Below are 19,075 nucleotides of genomic sequence, written 5' to 3' on the forward strand. Positions count from 1 at the left end.
ATATTACTTCATTGCAGACAGTCCACATACATTTATATGTAAAGCACAGGCAGGAATGCTTCTGACCCTTCATAAACAATTCAACAGGATTACAAGGGGGGGATGTGAAAGAAGAGTCCTTAATCCTAGAAAAACAGACAAATCTGCTATATTCAGTGTCTCAATACAAAGAATGTTTGTCAGTTCAATAAAAATATAGCTAGTCTATTCCTGCTTTTCCAATAATTGTCTGAGTATTACTTTACTCAGTAATCAATACTAGTTATAAAATTCAAACTATAACTTCTAGCATTAGCTTGAGTAACCAGGTGTATGTTAGCACTAAAGTCATAACAGGCTATTGTTTATTTATTCGTTCAATAAACTAACAATGTGACCTAATTAACTTAATGTAATACTGGCCAAAATACAGAGAATAAATAAAATATAAATAAAAAATGCATACATTTCCCATAATGTAGCTTGCTAATGTTATCAGCGCTAGTTAGCCTTGACAAGCAAATTAGCAACTGCCAAATTTTGGCTAACTACTAGAGTTAGCATTAGCTCTAACAATTAACAGTTAATCTTCAGTCATGAAGGTAATGCTAGGGTTACATTCAAAACCAAGCTAACAATATTAGTTTTGTTCAATAAAATAACAAATTAACTAAACTTGTTACTTAACAGAATATGGGTGAAGTTTATTTAAACATTTTCCAACGATATAGCTACTAATGTTAAAATAAAGCCGTTTCTGTTTCTTATCAGTTATCGACACTAGTTAGCATTGACAAACTGCTAGCATAAGTATTAGCTTAACAGCCGGCAGTTTATTCCAGTCTCGGGGGCAGTTGCTAAGTTCACTAGCAAGCTAACATTAACATTTGATTGTTTGTTAAAACATAAATAGTTAAACTAAATAAATTATGGACATTCTGTATGCATGACTTTTGATTATTTATGTCCTCTTTGTAAGTGAAATTAAAGATACTAAAATTAGAATTTGTATTCGCCATTACTTGTTTAAAGTCTTATTCAACAGTACTGAAGGCTAAAACAAAGGTGGCTGTGATAACTTCAATCAGACTTGATTGAATCCGGGCAGGACGTGTGGGGGATGGGGGGTGTTGGGATGAAATGGTGGGAGAGCGAACCGTGTCAAACTGAACATAGATACACGAAGAAGACCGGAAGTTTGGTGCAACGGCTTTAAAAACTAAGAGTTCAACGGTTATCCAATTTTAACATTTCTAAGACTGTGTATTGCTAGTTTGTTGTTTATGTCTCACCTAACATCTTAAACGGCTATACTGTTTTACTTTACTAAATTAAAAACGGGAAGTATGCTGTTTGTGACCACAAATCAAGCGGTCAATGAAGGTCTTAGGTCTTATTTTGAAATACACAACCGGAAACACGTTTGTGCGCACACACGCCATCTTGACTATTGTTCGGCAGAGGAAAAAGGGAGCAAGAGAGTAACGGGAACTGGGCTTTGCTTTGGAAATTAAATTAAACTGAAGAAAACGCCGCCGAACGTGGACGCGCAGCATTTTAAACGGGTAAGCGTGCCTAAATGTCCCCCCTGTACGTGTTGTTTTTGAGACTTGTGGGCGTGTTGGTGATAATTTCCCCGTTAGAAAGATGTGGAACATCATCAGAAGTATTTGGGAAGAGCGTTGAACTGCTGGGCGGTGCACTCCTGCAGTCAATATGTTTTGTTCCGGCTGATACTGATTAATGCAGCTGGACTCAATCAAAGTAATTTGCTTTAAAATATATCTGGAGACATTACTGCTGTTTTTGAGGTATTATTGATCCCAAGTGAACTAAAATACTCAATATAGACTCTATTAACTGTGCCTGAAGTTGCAAATAATTACTGAGAATATGCTTTATATGCTTCCTGGAGTAATATAAGTGAAAATCAAAGCCTGGAAGTTGTTGCATAAGTTAAGAAGCAGATTTAGGAGACATCCTGTGTGGAGGGAAACCAAGTCCCTTTCTGCAGCCTCACAGTGGGCGACTGCTGTGAGGGTCAGGGAAGATGATAAAAGAGCAATTGTCCTAAATCTAACCCAGTGTCCAGATATGGAAAGGCTTTTTCAGTGTGTTGCAGTGTTACTTCTGAATATTCCCCCATAATCTAACCTTGAACAATGCTCCTTTGTCTGCTTTCAGCTGTGCTATCTCTCCCTCTTGTTATTTCAGGTGCCCTTGAAAGTTTTTATGTGGGCTGAATTTGTTTTTCATACTAACAAATACCGAGTTACACTTCCTTTGTGTCATGCAGAATACTGTATTGTAAAGCATGTATTGCTCCAACCCTGAACTGTTTCTGTTTCTCATGCAATAAACGTCTGAATGAATATTTTGTGAGTTTGCTCTGGCCTTGATTTTTCCATCTTCTCCTATTTTAGGCTGGGATCATCTGCTTCCACTTCCTGGCAGATGGAAAAATAGATGGTGGAGCGCTCTAGTAAAAGAAGAGGAAGAGAAACGGGGATGAAGATGGTCTTCGTTCACCTCGTACATCTCCTAACTCACCATTAGAGTCGTTTAGAGATTTTTTCAATTGGTGTTTTTTGTGAGAAACTTGCAAACACATTCACATCTCTTTATTGCCCCTCGCTCGTCACCTGAAAGTACCTGATATTTGCTTTTTTATTTAAAAAGTTTATTGAAGTCATGGCAAACATGTGCCCTTATGGTCGTTTCACCCACGCCGTGGTGCGGGGCATCCCGGAGACCTTCGGGAAGACGGCGGGAGACAGCCGAGAGAACGGGGAGGTCTCGGTGGACCTGGCCAAAGCTCAGCGTCAGTTCGGTTGCCTGACGGGAGCGTTGAGGCAGAAGGTGGGCCTGCAGCTGATCGAGATCCCCCCTGACCCCGAGCTGCCAGAAAGCTGGAGGATAGAGGACGTGGCGGTCATCCAGGGGGACACGGCGCTCATCACCAGGCCCTTCAAACAACAGAGACGCAGCGAGGTAAAAATCTTTACCCTCAATCATTAGACTGTTGTCGCACGCTCCAAAAGATCCTTGTTGTTACTTTTTTTGGTGCAATGATCGGCTTCTAAACAGACAGCAGCTGACTTTATGCAGTCTCCATGTTTTCTCGTGGTGTTTAGATTTCTTTCAATGCTATGTAATGTTTTTGGCAGCTGGTTCATGGGTGTTCCCTGGAAAGAACTTTAGGGAAACTCATGGACTCGTTTTGAGACCGGTCAAACACGGTTTTTAATGTATTTTACATTACGTATCAAGTTCCATGGAGTGAAATGTGTTATCTGGTCATAATCATAGAAGAAATAGAAATTTCTTGAAAGAACAGCTTGATTAAAACCCAAGGTAAACATGTCTTCACTGCTGTTTTTTTTTACTAGAACGTCAGATTTGATCAACAATGAACCAACGATGCAAATTTCCAAACAGACGTTTTCAACTTGACTATCTATGTCCTCCTCCCTTAGGCGGAGGCAGTGAGGAGGGTGATGTCGGAGCTCAACCTGACTGTGGTGGAGATGGGGTGCGAGGACGGGGGCTCCGGAGGGGCCACGCTGGAGGGCAGCGACGTCCTCTTCACGGGGAGGGAGTTCTTTGTCGGGATCTCCTCTCACACCAACCGCAGAGGAGCCGAGGTGCTGGCAGACACGTTCAGGGTAAGAGGAATGGGTTTAAGTCATAAAAATATATATATATATATGTATGTAATACATGTGATATTCTTCCGATGGCTTAACCCCTTACTGTAGCGCCCCCTGGTGTGTGGATGTCTGTGCTTAAAAAGTTTAAACCATATTTATTACAACAGAAGGCAGCTTGTGTACAGTTAATACCACTTAAAGGTATCTAAAATAAGCTGTTAGTCACGTTTCACCCTGAATATATGCAGATAGAAGTATTAATTAAATAAAATTGTGTTAAATTTAATTGCTAATACATTTACTGGTGTCGTCTTGTCTTCAACTGCGATTCTGGATATTAACATGTGGAGTTAATAAGCAAAATCAAACTACAAGAATGTGTTGGTATATTACTTATATTTACTGGTCATGTTGTGAACTTCTAGAGTGTTTCTCTACAGATAAGCTCCTTAAAAGTCAATGTCATTAAACCATAAACTAATCAGCAAAGTTTAAGTTTTTAGCCAGTGCAACAAAGCGCTTAGCGCCAGTGCCCTCGTTAGAAAAACAAACTCAGCTGCCAGAGTGAGCAGGTGGCCTTTTGCTGTATTGCATTTGGGGATTTCTCGTCTGTAAACACTGATGAATGAGGTTGTCCCATCCAAATAATGGAGACCACACAGAGCGGACTCCCTCGGGCTCCACGCGACACACCCATTAGTATTGATTCCCCCTGTTTCTCTTAAGTGCATTTTACACACTTCTGTTTTAACACATACTCAGCATTGCGTGCTGGTTGGGTTGTTGCTTTGCGGGTGTTGCGTTTGAATTAGTGTGGGGTGTGGAGGCTTCGTGTGGTCAGAACGGAAACGAAAGAGGAAGACCAGTGGACACCAGACTCGCCCAGTATTATTTCAGAGAAGAAGATTTTAACATTTGCGTATGCAGTATTTGTAGATTGATGCTGTTACGAATTGTTTAAATTGATCAAATACTCCTGCTACTCTGTCATTTAAAAAAAGACATATTAGTTACACCTGTGCTCCTCCCGCTAAGATAAAATGTCCGGTCCCTAACAAGAGACTGTGTCTAAATTAAACCTTTCAACCTCCCCTCTGTTCAGGACTTTGCTGTGTCCACCGTCCCCGTCTGCGGCGGAGCCCGACTCAAAAACATCTGCTCCATGGGAGGTCCAGACACAATCGTCATCAGCAACAGTGACGGAGCCAAGAAGACGCTGCGGGTAAGAAAGAGTGTGTGTGTGCAGATGTGTTTTTCCCCAGAGTTTGCCAAAGTAAATCTTTTTAAAGGATAATTCTACTTTCTTATAATCTGGAATGTTTCTTGATGTTCTGGCTGCTGCGGCTCTAAACGTCGTGCTAAGTTTACCGTGTTGTAGAGATGAAATGAAAACAAGGGAGTGGGGCAACTTCCGATTTAGTGCGTCTTCTGCTAGAGAGGCTGTAGCAAACGGGATAGGGTCTGACCGAAGTATCGCTGGAAGGAGGAGAGCCTTAACACAGTTAGCAAAATAATCATTCAAAGTGGCTAATTTCTGTATTTAGCAGGGAGATACAGTTAAAAAATACAGTTTTGTATGATTCAAATCTCTACAGTGAAGATGTATAGCGGCAGAGTGGTAACACTAATAGAAAACATGCAGAACTGCCTCTTAAACAATCATTGTTTTGAAAAGCCACACCCTCAAATTTGAACAGACTGTCTCCATGTGTCGTCATATATTTTATTAGTTTTACCCAAACATAAATACAAAAACTACTGAACACTTCTGCACATTATTGGAAATAATGTAATTCCCCAGCACTTCTTACCAGTTACAAATGCAGTAAATTATCTCTCTCCTTTGCCCTAAGGTGAACCCATCTCTTAACAGCTGATGTCATGTTATTGATTGCCTCTGAGGCTAATATGTAATGCTGGCTGGGTGTGTGTGTGTGTGTTCGTGCTCCAGATGATGGAACAGCTGACTGATCACCATTACGAAGTGCTCACTGTCCCAGAGGAGTCGGCAGCAAACTGCATTTACATCAAAGGTCCGTCCAAGCGGGACTTCCTGCTGCACCGGACTGCGGAGGAATGTCCCGACAGCGTCTCTGTGAGTACCAGTGAAGATTTAGTTTCAAAAAGAGACTTGGTTGAAGGATTTTAGGACCATCGCTGTGTTTTACTTTGTGTTAATGCGAGGAAAAAAAAATACTGTTGGGAGTTTCCAGTTTCATTGCCTTTGGAGACAGATTTAGGACGTTTGGCTAAAATTACAGGACTCAAACATGGACTTTAACTTCCTTGTTGTAGGTTAAGCTTCAAAAATGCCGACTACAAAAGCTACAGCTTTTTGTAAACTTTTTAAAACTCTACATGTACACATTTAACATTCATTATGAGAATTAAAATCTTAAGTATGACAGACAAACCAACCCGACGGTTTGTGATCCTAGTTTTCTCTGTGGGTCCCGCACCATTGGCACCAGTCAGACCCTTGTCTCGTTTTACGCCTTCATCTAATCTGAACATTCAAATATTTTTACAACACGATGCTTTGTAGTTCTTCCCAGCTAATAGTAGCTCTTCCAGGTTTTCCCCTTTTTTAAATAACAAATTCAAACTACTGCCACGTAGAGGTATTTCCGTTGGCTGAAGTCTTTGCGGTGTGTTCAAGTGTAACTTTTTGATCCAGGCATAGGCGACTTGAGGTTAGTTCTTTTATATCAGTTCGATGTGAGCGTACCTTTAGACTCCAGCCCATAGTAAGTATGTGGAAGACATCATGTGTCTGTTTGCAAACACACTTTATCAGTTTCACCCAAATATAAACAGAAGATTATTGTAAACGAGTGTATAATCAGTGGAATCTCTCTTTGATGCACAAATAGAATCTTAATCTACTCATGTTAAGTCTGCGGTCTTGTTCTACTCTAACTCTCCTCCTTGAAGTCAAAGCCGTGTATTTTTTTTTCTTTTAGAAAACAACATTTAAAAAGCTGGTATGTCTTATTCTTCGCAGCTATTTGTGAACTTCCTCGTTTCTCATGAGCAGAAATAGAAAGACCGTGACAAAGCTCTGGATTTGCAGGCCACATCGTTTTCTAAAACTGAAGCAAATCTGAGCGCAGAACTATTTAATTAAATGCCACAACACCAGCTGTTTGTGTATGTCTGGCTCCTTGAGGTGTCTCGTCTTGCACACAGCGCTGTCCTCCATCTTTGACCTGTTAAAAATGCAAGTAGGAGGCAGAACAAATGTTGAGATATCTGGAATCGTTCTGTATTGTTCACTGTAGTGAGTGGGCTGTGTCACAGTATTAAAAAGTATAGTTTCTGCACTATATATCAGGATTTATGTAAATCATAAGTAAAACAATTGCCTGTGTATTCAGTAAAGTAAGCCTTCTTGTTTTGAAATGTGAATCCAATAAGTTGTAATTGTGCAGCACTAGCACGTCTAACCATTATTTGAACAGGAGCAACAGTGAGTCATTTGAGAAGCACTCATTCAGCTGATTTCTAGCCAGTGAGGCAGTTTTCCCTCCTTTTATAACCAGTGTTGATGAGTATGTGTCTGGAAGAGTGAACTATTTCCTCTCCCCTCTCCGCAGGCCTTCCAGAAGCTGCAGGACTACACCCTCCTCCCGACGGCCTGCAGCGAGGCCTCCAAACTGGGAGCGTCTCTGTCCTCCCTCTGCCTCCTCATCAACAGAAAGCACACGTATTTCTGAAAGCCATCGCAGGTTACACGGCTTTTAACTGCACGTTTTGTGGTGGCGCCTCTGAACCACTTTCCACTGAGTAAGATAGTGTATTTATTGTTGGGAGGAAACACTGACGTGCAGTATTTGTAAGGAGACAGGATTACGATACATCTGCGCCCCCTGCTGAACGCACAACGCAGTCTATTCATAAAACCACTAAGTTCAGCTGTAGCCTCAGTTTTAATTTACTATTTTTTTCCCCACTAACCTTCAACTTTCTGCAGCCTTGTTTGAGCCTAAATGCAAAGAAATACCTGTAGGAATGTTGTAGCCTTCAATTATAAATGTACAAATGACCTTCCTTTGTATTGGCAGCAGTCGGTTACATTTAACGTCTGATATAATTCAAATTAGTGCAACCTGGACCCAGAAATTGGAAAAACTAAAACCCATCAAATCCATTTAGATTTGAGTCTTACAGAGGTCTTTGATGCTGAATTCAGACTTGCAGATACCCCGTGGTACGTACATTTATTTCAGTGTATAATGCAACAGGTTGGTGTTATTCTATTATTTTGTTGTTCTAGTGACATTTATAGAACACTTAGCTGCTAAACGGTGATTTGTTTTAGCTTTCAAATGTGTGAATGTGTAGCTGTAGTAGAGATAATCAGATCCAGCTGATCCAACTTTTTACAGATCTTGCATTGCTCCTGTGTAATTTATCACATATTAGGTACACCAGGCTACAACTAATGCAGTGAAGTACAATAATCCTGCAGAATTTTGTAGCTTCATAACTTGTATTTCTCAGATTTGGTTGAAATCTGTGTTATCTGTGAGAGTGGAAACCTGACCAACTAGATATTATAATCTTTTGAGGGTAATCTCCACTGCAGGACTGTTACATTAACCTTACTTTAGCTTCGTGTGTGTTAACCTTGTTCAAAAACCAGCCTCCATCAAACACGTGTACATTAAAACACTCCAGACTCAACAGAAATTTCTTCAGATTTATTTGTTTTGTCAGAAAGCGAACATGTTTAACGGTTGGACTTGGCAACTCTCTCCAACTCGTCCTTCTTCTTGATGGCGTAAGAGTTAGATGAACCCTGAAAGAGCAGGAAATTTAAGTTTAATACACATCTGGGTGTCGTCTCCAAGGTCACACAAAAAGGCAGTAGTAACCGTATTAAGCGTTACCTTAGCTGCATTGATCAGCTCATCAGCCAGGCACTCAGCGATGGTCTTGATGTTCCTGAAAGCAGCTTCTCTTGCTCCTGTGCACAGCAGCCAGATAGCCTACGAGAAAAGACAGAGCAGAACATTAGCAACGTGAGAGAGAGACTCTGGTTTTACTGTAGCGAACATGGTGTTAAGTGGTGTCTTGTGTCTGAGTTGGTGATTGACTGGGCCACATCAGACTACAGCCAATGAATAAGCAAAGACATTTCCTCTGCGAGCACTCTAGCACACCAAGATAATGGGTAATATCCAGGCGTGACTCTAGCCTCGCTTAGCACATCAAATACACGGTTACTTGTTTCAGGGCTTGAAGATGAAAATGGGAATATTTAGTAAACAGAACCTGATGTTTGGAAGGAGAAGTGCAGCCTCTAGTAACTCAGATAATTCACTACAGCCACATCAAAATATTTTCTCATACTATGATCCAACATGTTTCTAATCTAAATTAACAGAAAGCTGCACAAAAACCAACTGTGCTGGGTGTCAGTTCACTACACGTTGCTAATCAAAAGCGGGGAATGAAGATAAAACAAGCGTGCCAGCGTTACCTGGTTGACTCTGCGGAGGGGGGACACGTCCACAGCCTGCCTCCTGACGGTACCGGCACGACCGATACGGGTGGAGTCCTCACGGGGTCCGCTGTTGATGATGGCGTTAACCAAGACCTGGAGGGGGTTCTGGGAAGAACATTGAAGAATTATAAGTATCCAGTCAATGAACAACATCAAGGAAGACATTAACAATACTGGACATCTATTAAAGCCTTTCATGTTTAATGTGTTCTTCCAGTAGCAACACCACAAAATGACTAGAAGTCTTGTTTGCCACTTATGTCTCAGGAAATGAGAGCAGTCTTGGCTCGGTTCATAAATGAATTCTCCTACTCTTGGCAGTAACAGCCTTCCAAAACCACATGTTTGATGTATAGAACAGGTATTTATATTTTACGGTTCATGTAAATTAAAAAGTCTGAGCTGGGCGGACCAGTCTCTCCTATAAACTTTAATCTGTAGTAATGTATTTAATCTTTTAGAATCTGTGGCGACCAAATGAAAATCCACCCCCGTCCCACAGCCATCACTTTTGAAATCCTAATCATAAGCGTGAAACACATAACTATAGAGTGGCCGTACCTCTCCAGTCAGCAGGTGGATGATCTCAAAGGCGTGCTTGACGATGCGCACGGTCATCAGCTTCTTGCCGTTGTTGCGGCCGTGCATCATCATGGAGTTGGTCAGACGCTCCACGATGGGGCACTGGGCCTTGCGGAAACGCTTGGCGGCATAACGTCCACCAGAGTGTGGCAGGTACTTGGCGTACTTCTCTTTCACAGCAATGTAATCCTGTAGAAGTCAAGAGCGGTCCCTTTTCAGCGTTGGATTTTATTCATATCTGAAAACAACATGCTGGCAGGTGTACAGGTGGTGTATCTGAGCTGGTGATTGACCGGGCCACATCAGACTACAGCCAATGAATAAGCAAAGATGTTTTTTTCCTCTGCGAGCACTCTAGCACACCAGGACAACAGGTCAGTGTCCAGGCGTGACTCTAGCCTCGCTTTTTTTTTTTTTTTTTTTATGACAAACAAATCACAGCACATCCATACCTGCAGGGAGATGTCATTGATCTGGACATCGTCAGTGCTCCACTTGCCAAAGAGTTTGATCTCTGGGGTCTCAGCCACAGCTGGGGCAGTCTCCCACTCAGTCACTGGGAGAAAAAACAACAAGACATGATCTTTACAAATGAGGAAAAACTACATTTAAACGTGCTTAAGCTAATTTCACTAGCACTGTCATAAGAAAAACACTGTTTAGACATGGTCCTAACATCACAATAGGTTGTCAAGTTGACTGTATAGTGTTAATAAACCTTTTATTCTTTAAAGATATGTTAAGTTTGACACATATCTGATAATTTAACATGTTTTTAAGCTCTTAAGGCTCAAAGTAAGACGCTGGAGCGCTAATGCCACCTTTACAAGCTTCCTTTGTAAAATTAGCCGATGTTAAAACTTACAGCAAAACGCAGAAAAAAAACAATCACTTCATAATATTTCGTTATAAAACATTTACTCATAGCTGTAAATAAATCATATATGACCATATGTCAAGTCAGTACTTAGTTAAGATCTCTTAAGCAGCCGGGCCGGAACTGAAGCCTCCTTTACGTTAACATTAGCAAACGTAGCTAACGAGCTAACAAACCTTCTTTTAACCATCATAGATGTGATTTATAATCAGCTTCGGCTTTTTCGCGATTAAAGGAGTAGCATTTAAAATAGTACGGTCGCGACATTTTGTGAAAACGTGTCCTGACGGTGACATCTACCGAGGCAGCTAACCCGACATGCAGCATCCACATGTGCTAGCGAGCTAGCCACATGCTAACGCTGCGCTCGTTCGGTAACATTGAGAGGGAATAAAAAACACTTTTCGGTAAAAGTGAGATGTTCTGCTTGAATTTATCGGGCAGGGTGAGTCTAAATTGCTTCCACATATCCGACATTTGTGTTTCTCGTGATGTATAAAGCAAGTAAAAGGTGAATTTTTCACTCACTTGTGTCTGCCGTTCTGTACCACACTTCTCTGAGACGGAAAAGGGCCTTTTCGGGGCGCCGCGTCCAGATATCCGGTCCGTTGGTTGGCTACTTCCGGGGCGCAAAGCACCATGGGAAATGTATTCTTTTTTGGTAGATAGGCTCTCAAGCGTTTGTTGGGAAAACAGCGACATAAATCATGGAATTTTTCAAGTGTAGTTGGGCTTTTTTTTATTTTGCAACACGAAACTTTACACTATTAACTTCTAATCTTATTCCAAAATATTTTAATGTTCCCATTCTATTAATTAATAGAAAAAATGTAGCTTGAAAAGGATGATGTTAATAAAAATGTAAAGTTATGCTATCTGTTTCTTCTAGCGATATAGTGGTAACTATTTGAAAGTCAAATTTGTCTGCGAATATTAACCTGACTCGAGCATTTTGCCACTAATGAGGGCTCATTTCTAATTAGGATGCTTAATCACCTAATTTAATATGCAACATTAGTCAAATTTTCTTGTAAAAGTATTAGAATTTTTAATCAAACACACAAAAACACAATGTTCAAAGCTGTCTTTTATTGAGGAACTGAGAACATTTGACACCTTTTCTTTTGCAGGGCAAACGCTGTATAAACTGTAGGACACCGTCAAAATAGTACTATATAGTTTTAGGTGTAAAAAAAAGGAGTCCATATCCGCATTTACCATTTGTATAACAAGAGAACTGAACAGAGCAGGACATCCCTTAAATCCATAATTTATGCAGGTAAGTTGTGCAGGCATAAAGACATGCAAGGGATGCAACAATAGTAAAACAACACTTGGAATTTAACACTTTCAACACAGTTAAAATTATCCCATTTTTCCCCTTTTTTGTGACACTGTGCAATTTGTACTTTAGTCTTTCAATACTTGCTTGTTTTAACATACAATTAATATTTCTATGTTTCTTTTAAGTACAACAGGCTGAGATAAAGAGCCAATAAAATGCAAACAGTTTAGACAAATTAATCCCTTTTTTTTTTTTTTTTTAACAAAGACAAACAAACATGAAGGTTTCTAAAACGCCTGAGATATCTAAATGCGATGGGAGGTAAAGAGTTTGGTGTACCAGTAAACACTGCACTGCCGCTCTCTCATCACTCTGTGCGGGGTGTCACCCTCTCGTTACTTTTAGCACCGTCGCTAAAGGCAGTGTGTCTTAGCACTTTGGTAATGGACATGAAAGATGAAGGGGGGGAGGGAAAGTTTAAGGCTCGATCTACTAAAGCGATGGAGTACAGCTCCAAAGCATGGAAGAGTTAACAAACATTACACTGATTATCAGGTCAGATGTGCACACTAATAAAAAAAAACTGGATAAAAATGGAAGAATAAAAAGTTATAAATTACTGCTTCATCGGATGAGCAGGGCAGTACGTTTGCACGTGTAGACAGGACGACAGAACGTCGCTCAGGCACCGTCGTGTTGTGTGGCGTTTTTGAGGTATGTGCGACCAAACTGACACACACAACTGTATGTATGCGAGTTCAGTATCAATTAATTAAACCGTTTAAATACATAATTAAAAGGGCAATCCACAAATTACGCATTCCAGGACACATGAAGAGATGCTTAAGTGTCTGATACATCAATACTGATGGTGTATGGTTTACCAGAGCCCCGCATTTAAAATGTTAAAAATTCTAAGCAGGAAGGGTATCATGAAAAAGTCAATGGAAAAAAAAAACAACTAAAAAGTCAGAACATCTTAAACTCTCAACCTGTGCTACATATGTTTTTGATTTACAACGTTTAATGTGTCCTGGAAATACTAAAATGCAGGAATGCTCCTTTAAAGTCTGATTTGCAGACTGTAATAACATAAAAACAGATAAACCTTTAACATTCACTGACTGAACAGGAGGGAAAACTTCTGCTTCAATATTTTAAAAGTAGTTAGCAATCGTTTCCTACTTGGCAATAGGAGTGCACATAATGAAGGATTATGTGCGGCATACAAGAAATCGTTAAGAGGCTGAACCTTTACTTTTTTTAAAGTTCTGACATCCTTGTAAAAACCTGTCAGACGGCAACAACACTGGTTTAAAATAAACAGTAAAAGAAGTAATGAATTTTTTCAGTTGTTTCAAGGGGAAGTTGAGAAGACTGATACCACTCGCGTGTCTCTATTAGCAGCAGCAACTTCTTGAGAAGAAAAATTAAACCAATGCCCAAAGCTGCAGTTCCTCAAACAGCCACTAGAGGCTGACTCCAGAAGAAAGTCAATCCCCACAGACCTCCATCTTAAAATGTCTAACTTTACAGCTGGAGTAAAAATGTCCACAGCCTGGTACAGAAAAAAACATTTTGGCGTCTAAAGCGAACTTCTCCATTCATAAAGACTGTACGGAAGGCGAATATTTTATATGAGTGACACATAGGTTCCCTCCATTTCAGCTCTAATCAAGCTCGACCCCTATGATAATTTTCTGAATAGCCAGGAGGTAGGTGGAGTCACTGTCAAGATGGCATCCATCTTTATATACAGTCCATGCTCTGTATTCTTAGCTCAGCATATAAACTGAAAACATCCTTTTTTTTGTCAAATGTCAACAAATAAAAAGTCTGACGAATAAAAAATTTGTCATTTTACACTGAAGTTTTTGAACAAAGTAGATTTTGTCAGCTTCGGACAAACAAACAGGCTAACCGTTTTCTCTTGTTTCCAGTCTTTAAGCTAGGCTAATCTAAGCTAACCTACCGCTGGCTGTAGCTCCATATTTATTGTATGATATATGAGAGTGGTATCAACCTTCCCAATAACTCTCAGCAAGAGAGCAAAGAGCATATTTCCCAAAATGCCAAACTATCCCTTTTAAAAATTAACTGTTACTTGGATGAGTGTAACAAAAAAACATCTAGAAAATCAGTAACCTCATCAACAGAAAACACCAGGAAAATAAATCCTTGTGTGTCTGTTTAACTGAAATTAGGTTATTTCCCCATTCTTTTCTCACAATATTGTCCAATTGCACTGTTGTAGAAGAGGTGGGCTTGAAGTTACCAGCATATAAAAACTGTAAAGTGTGTCTGTGTTTGCTGTGAGGAGGAGCTTCTCTCTACACCAGCCACTTCTCCATACACGTGTGGAACACGGTTTCATTCGAGTGCCACCGGATGTGTTCGACGCCGGGAAAGGTGCAGATGATCACATCTCCACGAGCCGCCAGCGTCTTCAGGCCGAAAACATCTCTCAAATAGAACTGGAAAAAGAAAAAGGAGTTTTTAGTTAATCAACTGTAGGAGTTATCAGAGACACACTAAAAACGCCATATCTGATCTTAAATGCAGTTTCCATGAACAGACAACTGACACTGGGTGACTTGGATACTGAAGCAAACTTAAAAACCTGACAATTTTCAGCCAAGTTCTGCAGTTAGAAGAAAAGAAAAGTCTGCAGGATTTTTAAGCAGATTCAAGGACATCTATTTGTCTATTTATTTAACAGCAATCAGACATCGAAATGATACCAGACTGAATCTAAAAAATATGTGTATATACGTGTATATTTGTTATAGAAGAAATAACAGACTTATCATGTATTGGATGGGGAGGCGATACAACACCTGACATAAATATGAATTACGAGTGAATTGCTGGTGTTTAGAACAAACCTAAATTATATTTTTTTAAATAATGTAGAGCCCTATGAAAAGCAGAGGCTACGCTGATTACCATCACTAGCAGAAAGAGGCAGTGTTAGTGCTCTCGCTGAAGAGAAAAGTCTTTGACTTTAATGTGATTTTTTAGTCTGAAAACAAATATGTCTGAAGTTCTTGTTGACTCGATGAGCAGTGATTTAAGTAGGACACATCTGGAGGCAGATTTTATTTGTCAGACTGGGCTAAAATACATCCACCCAACATTTATAATATTCTAACTTGCGTTTGATGTTGGGTTCTTGACACAATAAATAATAAACTACACACAGATGCAGAAAAATGAATCACAGAGGGTGAAATATTTCTTGAACTAAACCCAGAAGCGGTTCGTGTTTGATTTTCACTCACATCCTGGTGCTGCATCTCAACGACGGTCTCGTTGTCGTCGAAAAACCCAAACTGGCTGTGAAACATGAACGAGACAGAGGGATAAAACGTGTGAGCATCACATGAGAGTCATCGGATCATCCACAGTCTGAAAAAAGAACATCTGGTGTGACGTGTGAACTGAGTTTGTTTTTTTTAACTCTGGGAAACAAAAACAGGCGTTGTGGAAGTCACGATAAAAATCCTTCAGCTGACTCTAATGTCAACAACTAAAGCCTTCTTTTGTTCAAATAAAATCATGTCTGAAATTTCAATAAAATGGATTTGAGCTCAAATCTGATCAAAAGAAACTGAACGAGTCATAGGATGAACTCACCTCGACTGCCAGGGAGTGATGACTCCGTCGTCTGGTCCTCCGACCAATACCAGCTTTTTGATTTTAAGGAAGTTCGTCTTCCACTCTGTGGTTGGAAAATAAAACACGGTTAAGGTGATTACACGAACACCAGAAGTGTTTCAGGTAGCATGTTTGAAGGCTAACCCTGACTTCAAGTCCTGTGCAAATAAAACTTTATTGTATTGTTAATCTTAAAGATGAAGTGTTTCGTATATAGTTACAGACAGAATTCCTCGATTACTGGGTCACGAGATCAGCTGTGGTCAGTGTTACGTCATAGAGATAAACACGTACTGATTGGTGCGTACACTAAACGTATGGACGAAGCATTCTCTTAAGAAATGTGCTGACCTGTTGCATTTGGATTTGGTCTCTCGCTGTTGAGCAAAGCCAAATAATCACTGCTGTTCACGTACAGGTCTCTGTGGTGGGGGTCTGGAGGAAAGGAGAGGACGAGGAACAAGGATGTCAAAACACTCAAATAAAATCTTTGTAGTTTTACGATCTGAACTATAACCGTCTTTGAAAATGACACAATATCAAATTTTCTAGTCATTTCCTGTGGACTCTCACCGTTCCAGTAGTTGCAGATGGATATCCTCTGACCTATTGCAGTGTAACAGATGTGGTAGAGGTTTGACTTCACAAACTGAGGGAAGAGGTACTTTAAGTAGTCTGTGTCTGAGAAGAAAAGGAGACAAAGAGAATAAAGAACAAGCCAGAAACGCGATGAACATAAGTCATATACTGCCCTGTTTTAGCCTAATGTCTGGATTTGTAGCTGCAAAATGCTCAGCTGTGTTCACCAGCTAGCTGCTAACTGTGCCAGTCTGCTGTTTTGTGCTTAAAATAGCTGCCTGCTGGGGCTGAAAACGACCCTGACAACGATGAATGTGACACAGAAGAGTAAAGTTGTAACCAGACGGCTACACGCTGAGCTCAAACTCACTGTAAAGCCCCATCAAGCGAAAGGACAGCTGCAGATTGAGGTTATTATTCTCTGAAGGTTCAAACACAGTCATGTGTTAACCTTATTTTGAAGTTGGACTAACCTCCATACTGGCCGGCCTGAGGGGAAGACAGAGAGATGAAGGAGTGTACGTTGTGGTTGGACAGAGTGGAGAGGATTCCTCTGCAAACCAGGCCACCTGTAATAACAAAACAAAATGTCTTTCTTACATACTTGTGGCTTTTTGGGGATAAAGAGTTCCCAGAGTCCTTATTTAATATCTCTCATGTGTCACAGAACAAAGACAGACAGGAAAACAGTCAACTGGCTGTCTATAAAATATGTTTATAACCAATAAAATGCAACTGACCTGCTTTTCAATTTCTAACTACAACTAATGTGTCCTAACTCATACCATGACTCGTAGTTAAGCTAAAGATAACATCAAATATGTTTTTTTTTGTTGACAATGAATCAAAAATCTGTAGATATTTAATAAACCATTAATTAAAACGGTTCAGAAGGTGGAACGTGAAAATATTTGGCGTTCTTAGCTTAAATATGTCTGGAAATACTGCTGCCAATACAATTACTACAGATCAGCATCATTATTTTTCACATTCATGTGCATTATGATTTGATTTCACAGGGGCTTGATCTTAAATCTGTGAAAACCAATAAAGAACAATTAGAAATTAATCTGAAGCTCCCCAGGGAAACAAGTTTCAGAAACTGTTGGGTGAAGAAAATCACGGGAGATTTTACAGCGAGAAGCAGGAGGAGCTGGAATTTCCAGATACTGAAATCGAAGCGTCTTCGAGAAGTGAAACATTTACAGTTTACAGTAAACAGCTCCACTCTGATGAAAGTCAGACGCAACTAAAGGCGCACGCCAAGACTGCTTTCAAGATCTCAAGCAAACACCACATTTATGTCTCCATTACTCCACTCGCGCTCTGACCTTGAGAGTAGCAGATAAAGTGAACTCCTTCTTCTGCGTTTTGAATTATCGGGTAGATAGCTGCCTTGAATCCCTCCACCTGTTTCCACATGGGCTGCAGGCTGGCGCTTCTGTCGAACAAGTCGATGATGGTCACGTTTGTTCCAGGATGAGACTGCAGCAAAGACAGGGAGTTGGTTTTTGCACCTCGGTAACTGATTAACAGCGACAAGAATCAGCACGCTAACCTCAGCAAGACTGAGTTATCAAAGGTGGATGTTTGGCTTGTGATTGATCAGCTTAAATATTGATGATTCATTAAGGATGGTGGGAGCACAGACTAAGTGAAGCAGAAACGGCGAGGTTTGAATTTCCGCTTTCGGTTCTTACCCCTCCAGAAATATCTAGTCTTCTAGCAATCTACTGCTTTCTAATACAGAATAAAAGGGGAACTAGGTGGTGGTTTGACCCCATCGACCCCGTCTGAGTCCACACAGAAAAACTTCCTTCTCGTAACAGCACCACATGAGTGTTGTGAGCTACAGGTGTGTGAGAAGGTTTGGGTAATTCAAGAAGACGAGCAGGAGCAGGAAGGGGCACATTTCTTTGAAATTCCATGTGCTCAAGTGTTAACGCTGCATTAACAAGTACTGACAGCTTTATTGAAAAAGTCCTCCTACATAAAACCTGTTTCTCACCATCCAAACCGTCCCAACTGTCTCCTAATAAAGTTTGTTTTTAATTATGAAGAGCATTTAAATGAAAAACAACACATTTCTAACTATATAAATGCACGTTTTGTGGATATAAATTCACGTTATGGCGGTGTTTCTGCAGGAAAAGGGCCTATTTCCTGTCACAATACAAGATTATTTGCTGACTCTACTACTAAGATGACTAATCTGACAGTACACGGCACGATACAGATCCACGTTTTTCTGATAACACAAGTTGCAAGGCCTGCAGAACATACTTTCAAATATCTTTCTGCACCCGAAAATATCCCGTAAAACATTAACAGTGGACCAGTTTCTGTTAAATCACTTGCACTCACCTCGTTGATGAACCGCTGTAAGTTTATAAAATCCCCTGAGCTGTCGAACAAACCGTGCACTATGATCACCGGCTTGTACCCGACCACCGCAGCCCAGAGACACGCACAGAGCAGCGGACACAGCAGCCCGGCCGCCCCGCTCCTTCTACTCGTCCGGCTTGCAACATGGGAGCCCTTCATTATAACTCAAAGTTATTTTTTAAAAACCGAGAAAGGTTTTACAAAGAAAAAAACACAACGTAAAATAAAATAAAAACACTAATGTTGTGCTCAAATCATCCTCAACTCCATTTTCTTTTTTCTTTTTTTCCTCCCCCAGCTGCGGCACAGATGAGAAAATCGTCCACGACCCTTTGAATAATCCCGTTTGACGCCCCCTCTGAGCTCCCTGTGTGTTTACTTATTAATTTTTACTCCTGGTAAAACGCTCCACAGCTGCTCTGCTGTTTTTGTTTGTTCCGGTTTTTAATTAAAGGTGAAGCGGACGCTGGTGACGTCACTTCCTGCGTCCAGTCGACCAATCAGAGCGACGCAGGGAGCTGCTCCACAAACTCACGTGGGGTTTTCAGTTACAGGCCGTTTCATGGCAACGC

The 19,075-nt window shown here is 40.5% G+C and overlaps 3 protein-coding genes across 4 annotated transcripts; 1 reads left to right on the top strand and 2 right to left on the bottom strand.

The window, feature by feature from the left end:
• The first annotated feature begins 1,392 nt into the window (after nt 1-1,392).
• Nucleotides 1,393-8,174, top strand: ddah2 (DDAH family member 2, ADMA-independent). 2 transcript variants are annotated; one of them, XM_084563799.1, is made up of 7 exons: nt 1,393-1,544; nt 2,403-2,569; nt 2,659-2,970; nt 3,456-3,644; nt 4,732-4,851; nt 5,581-5,724; nt 7,226-8,174. In XM_084563799.1, exons 3-7 carry the CDS (start codon nt 2,671-2,673, stop codon nt 7,343-7,345), a joined length of 873 nt encoding a protein of 290 aa, XP_084419925.1. In that variant the 5' UTR covers nt 1,393-1,544; nt 2,403-2,569; nt 2,659-2,670; the 3' UTR covers nt 7,346-8,174. The 2 variants fall into 2 exon arrangements, with proteins under 2 accessions (XP_084419925.1, XP_084419924.1); XM_084563798.1 differs by having other exon boundaries at nt 2,403-2,970.
• Nucleotides 8,175-8,317: 143 nt separating this feature from the next.
• Nucleotides 8,318-11,181, bottom strand: rps5 (ribosomal protein S5). Its single transcript, XM_084563800.1, has 6 exons — nt 11,126-11,181; nt 10,173-10,276; nt 9,700-9,909; nt 9,115-9,243; nt 8,522-8,620; nt 8,318-8,430 (listed from the first exon to the last, which is right to left on the bottom strand). Coding segments are annotated over exons 1-6 (612 nt in total). The 5' UTR covers nt 11,127-11,181; the 3' UTR covers nt 8,318-8,361.
• A 500-nt stretch (nt 11,182-11,681) lies between these two features.
• Nucleotides 11,682-19,021, bottom strand: ppt2b (palmitoyl-protein thioesterase 2b). The gene is made up of 8 exons (XM_084562645.1): nt 18,483-19,021; nt 17,450-17,603; nt 16,592-16,687; nt 16,113-16,220; nt 15,891-15,974; nt 15,519-15,603; nt 15,164-15,218; nt 11,682-14,356 (listed from the first exon to the last, which is right to left on the bottom strand). The coding sequence occupies exons 1-8, from the start codon at nt 18,660-18,662 to the stop codon at nt 14,213-14,215; spliced, it is 906 nt and encodes a 301-aa protein (XP_084418771.1). The 5' UTR covers nt 18,663-19,021; the 3' UTR covers nt 11,682-14,212.
• Between the last annotated feature and the right edge of the window lie 54 nt (nt 19,022-19,075).

This window comes from Chelon labrosus, assembly GCF_963514085.1.
Source record: "Chelon labrosus genome assembly, chromosome: 16".
NCBI classification, from domain to species: Eukaryota; Metazoa; Chordata; class Actinopteri; order Mugiliformes; family Mugilidae; genus Chelon; species Chelon labrosus.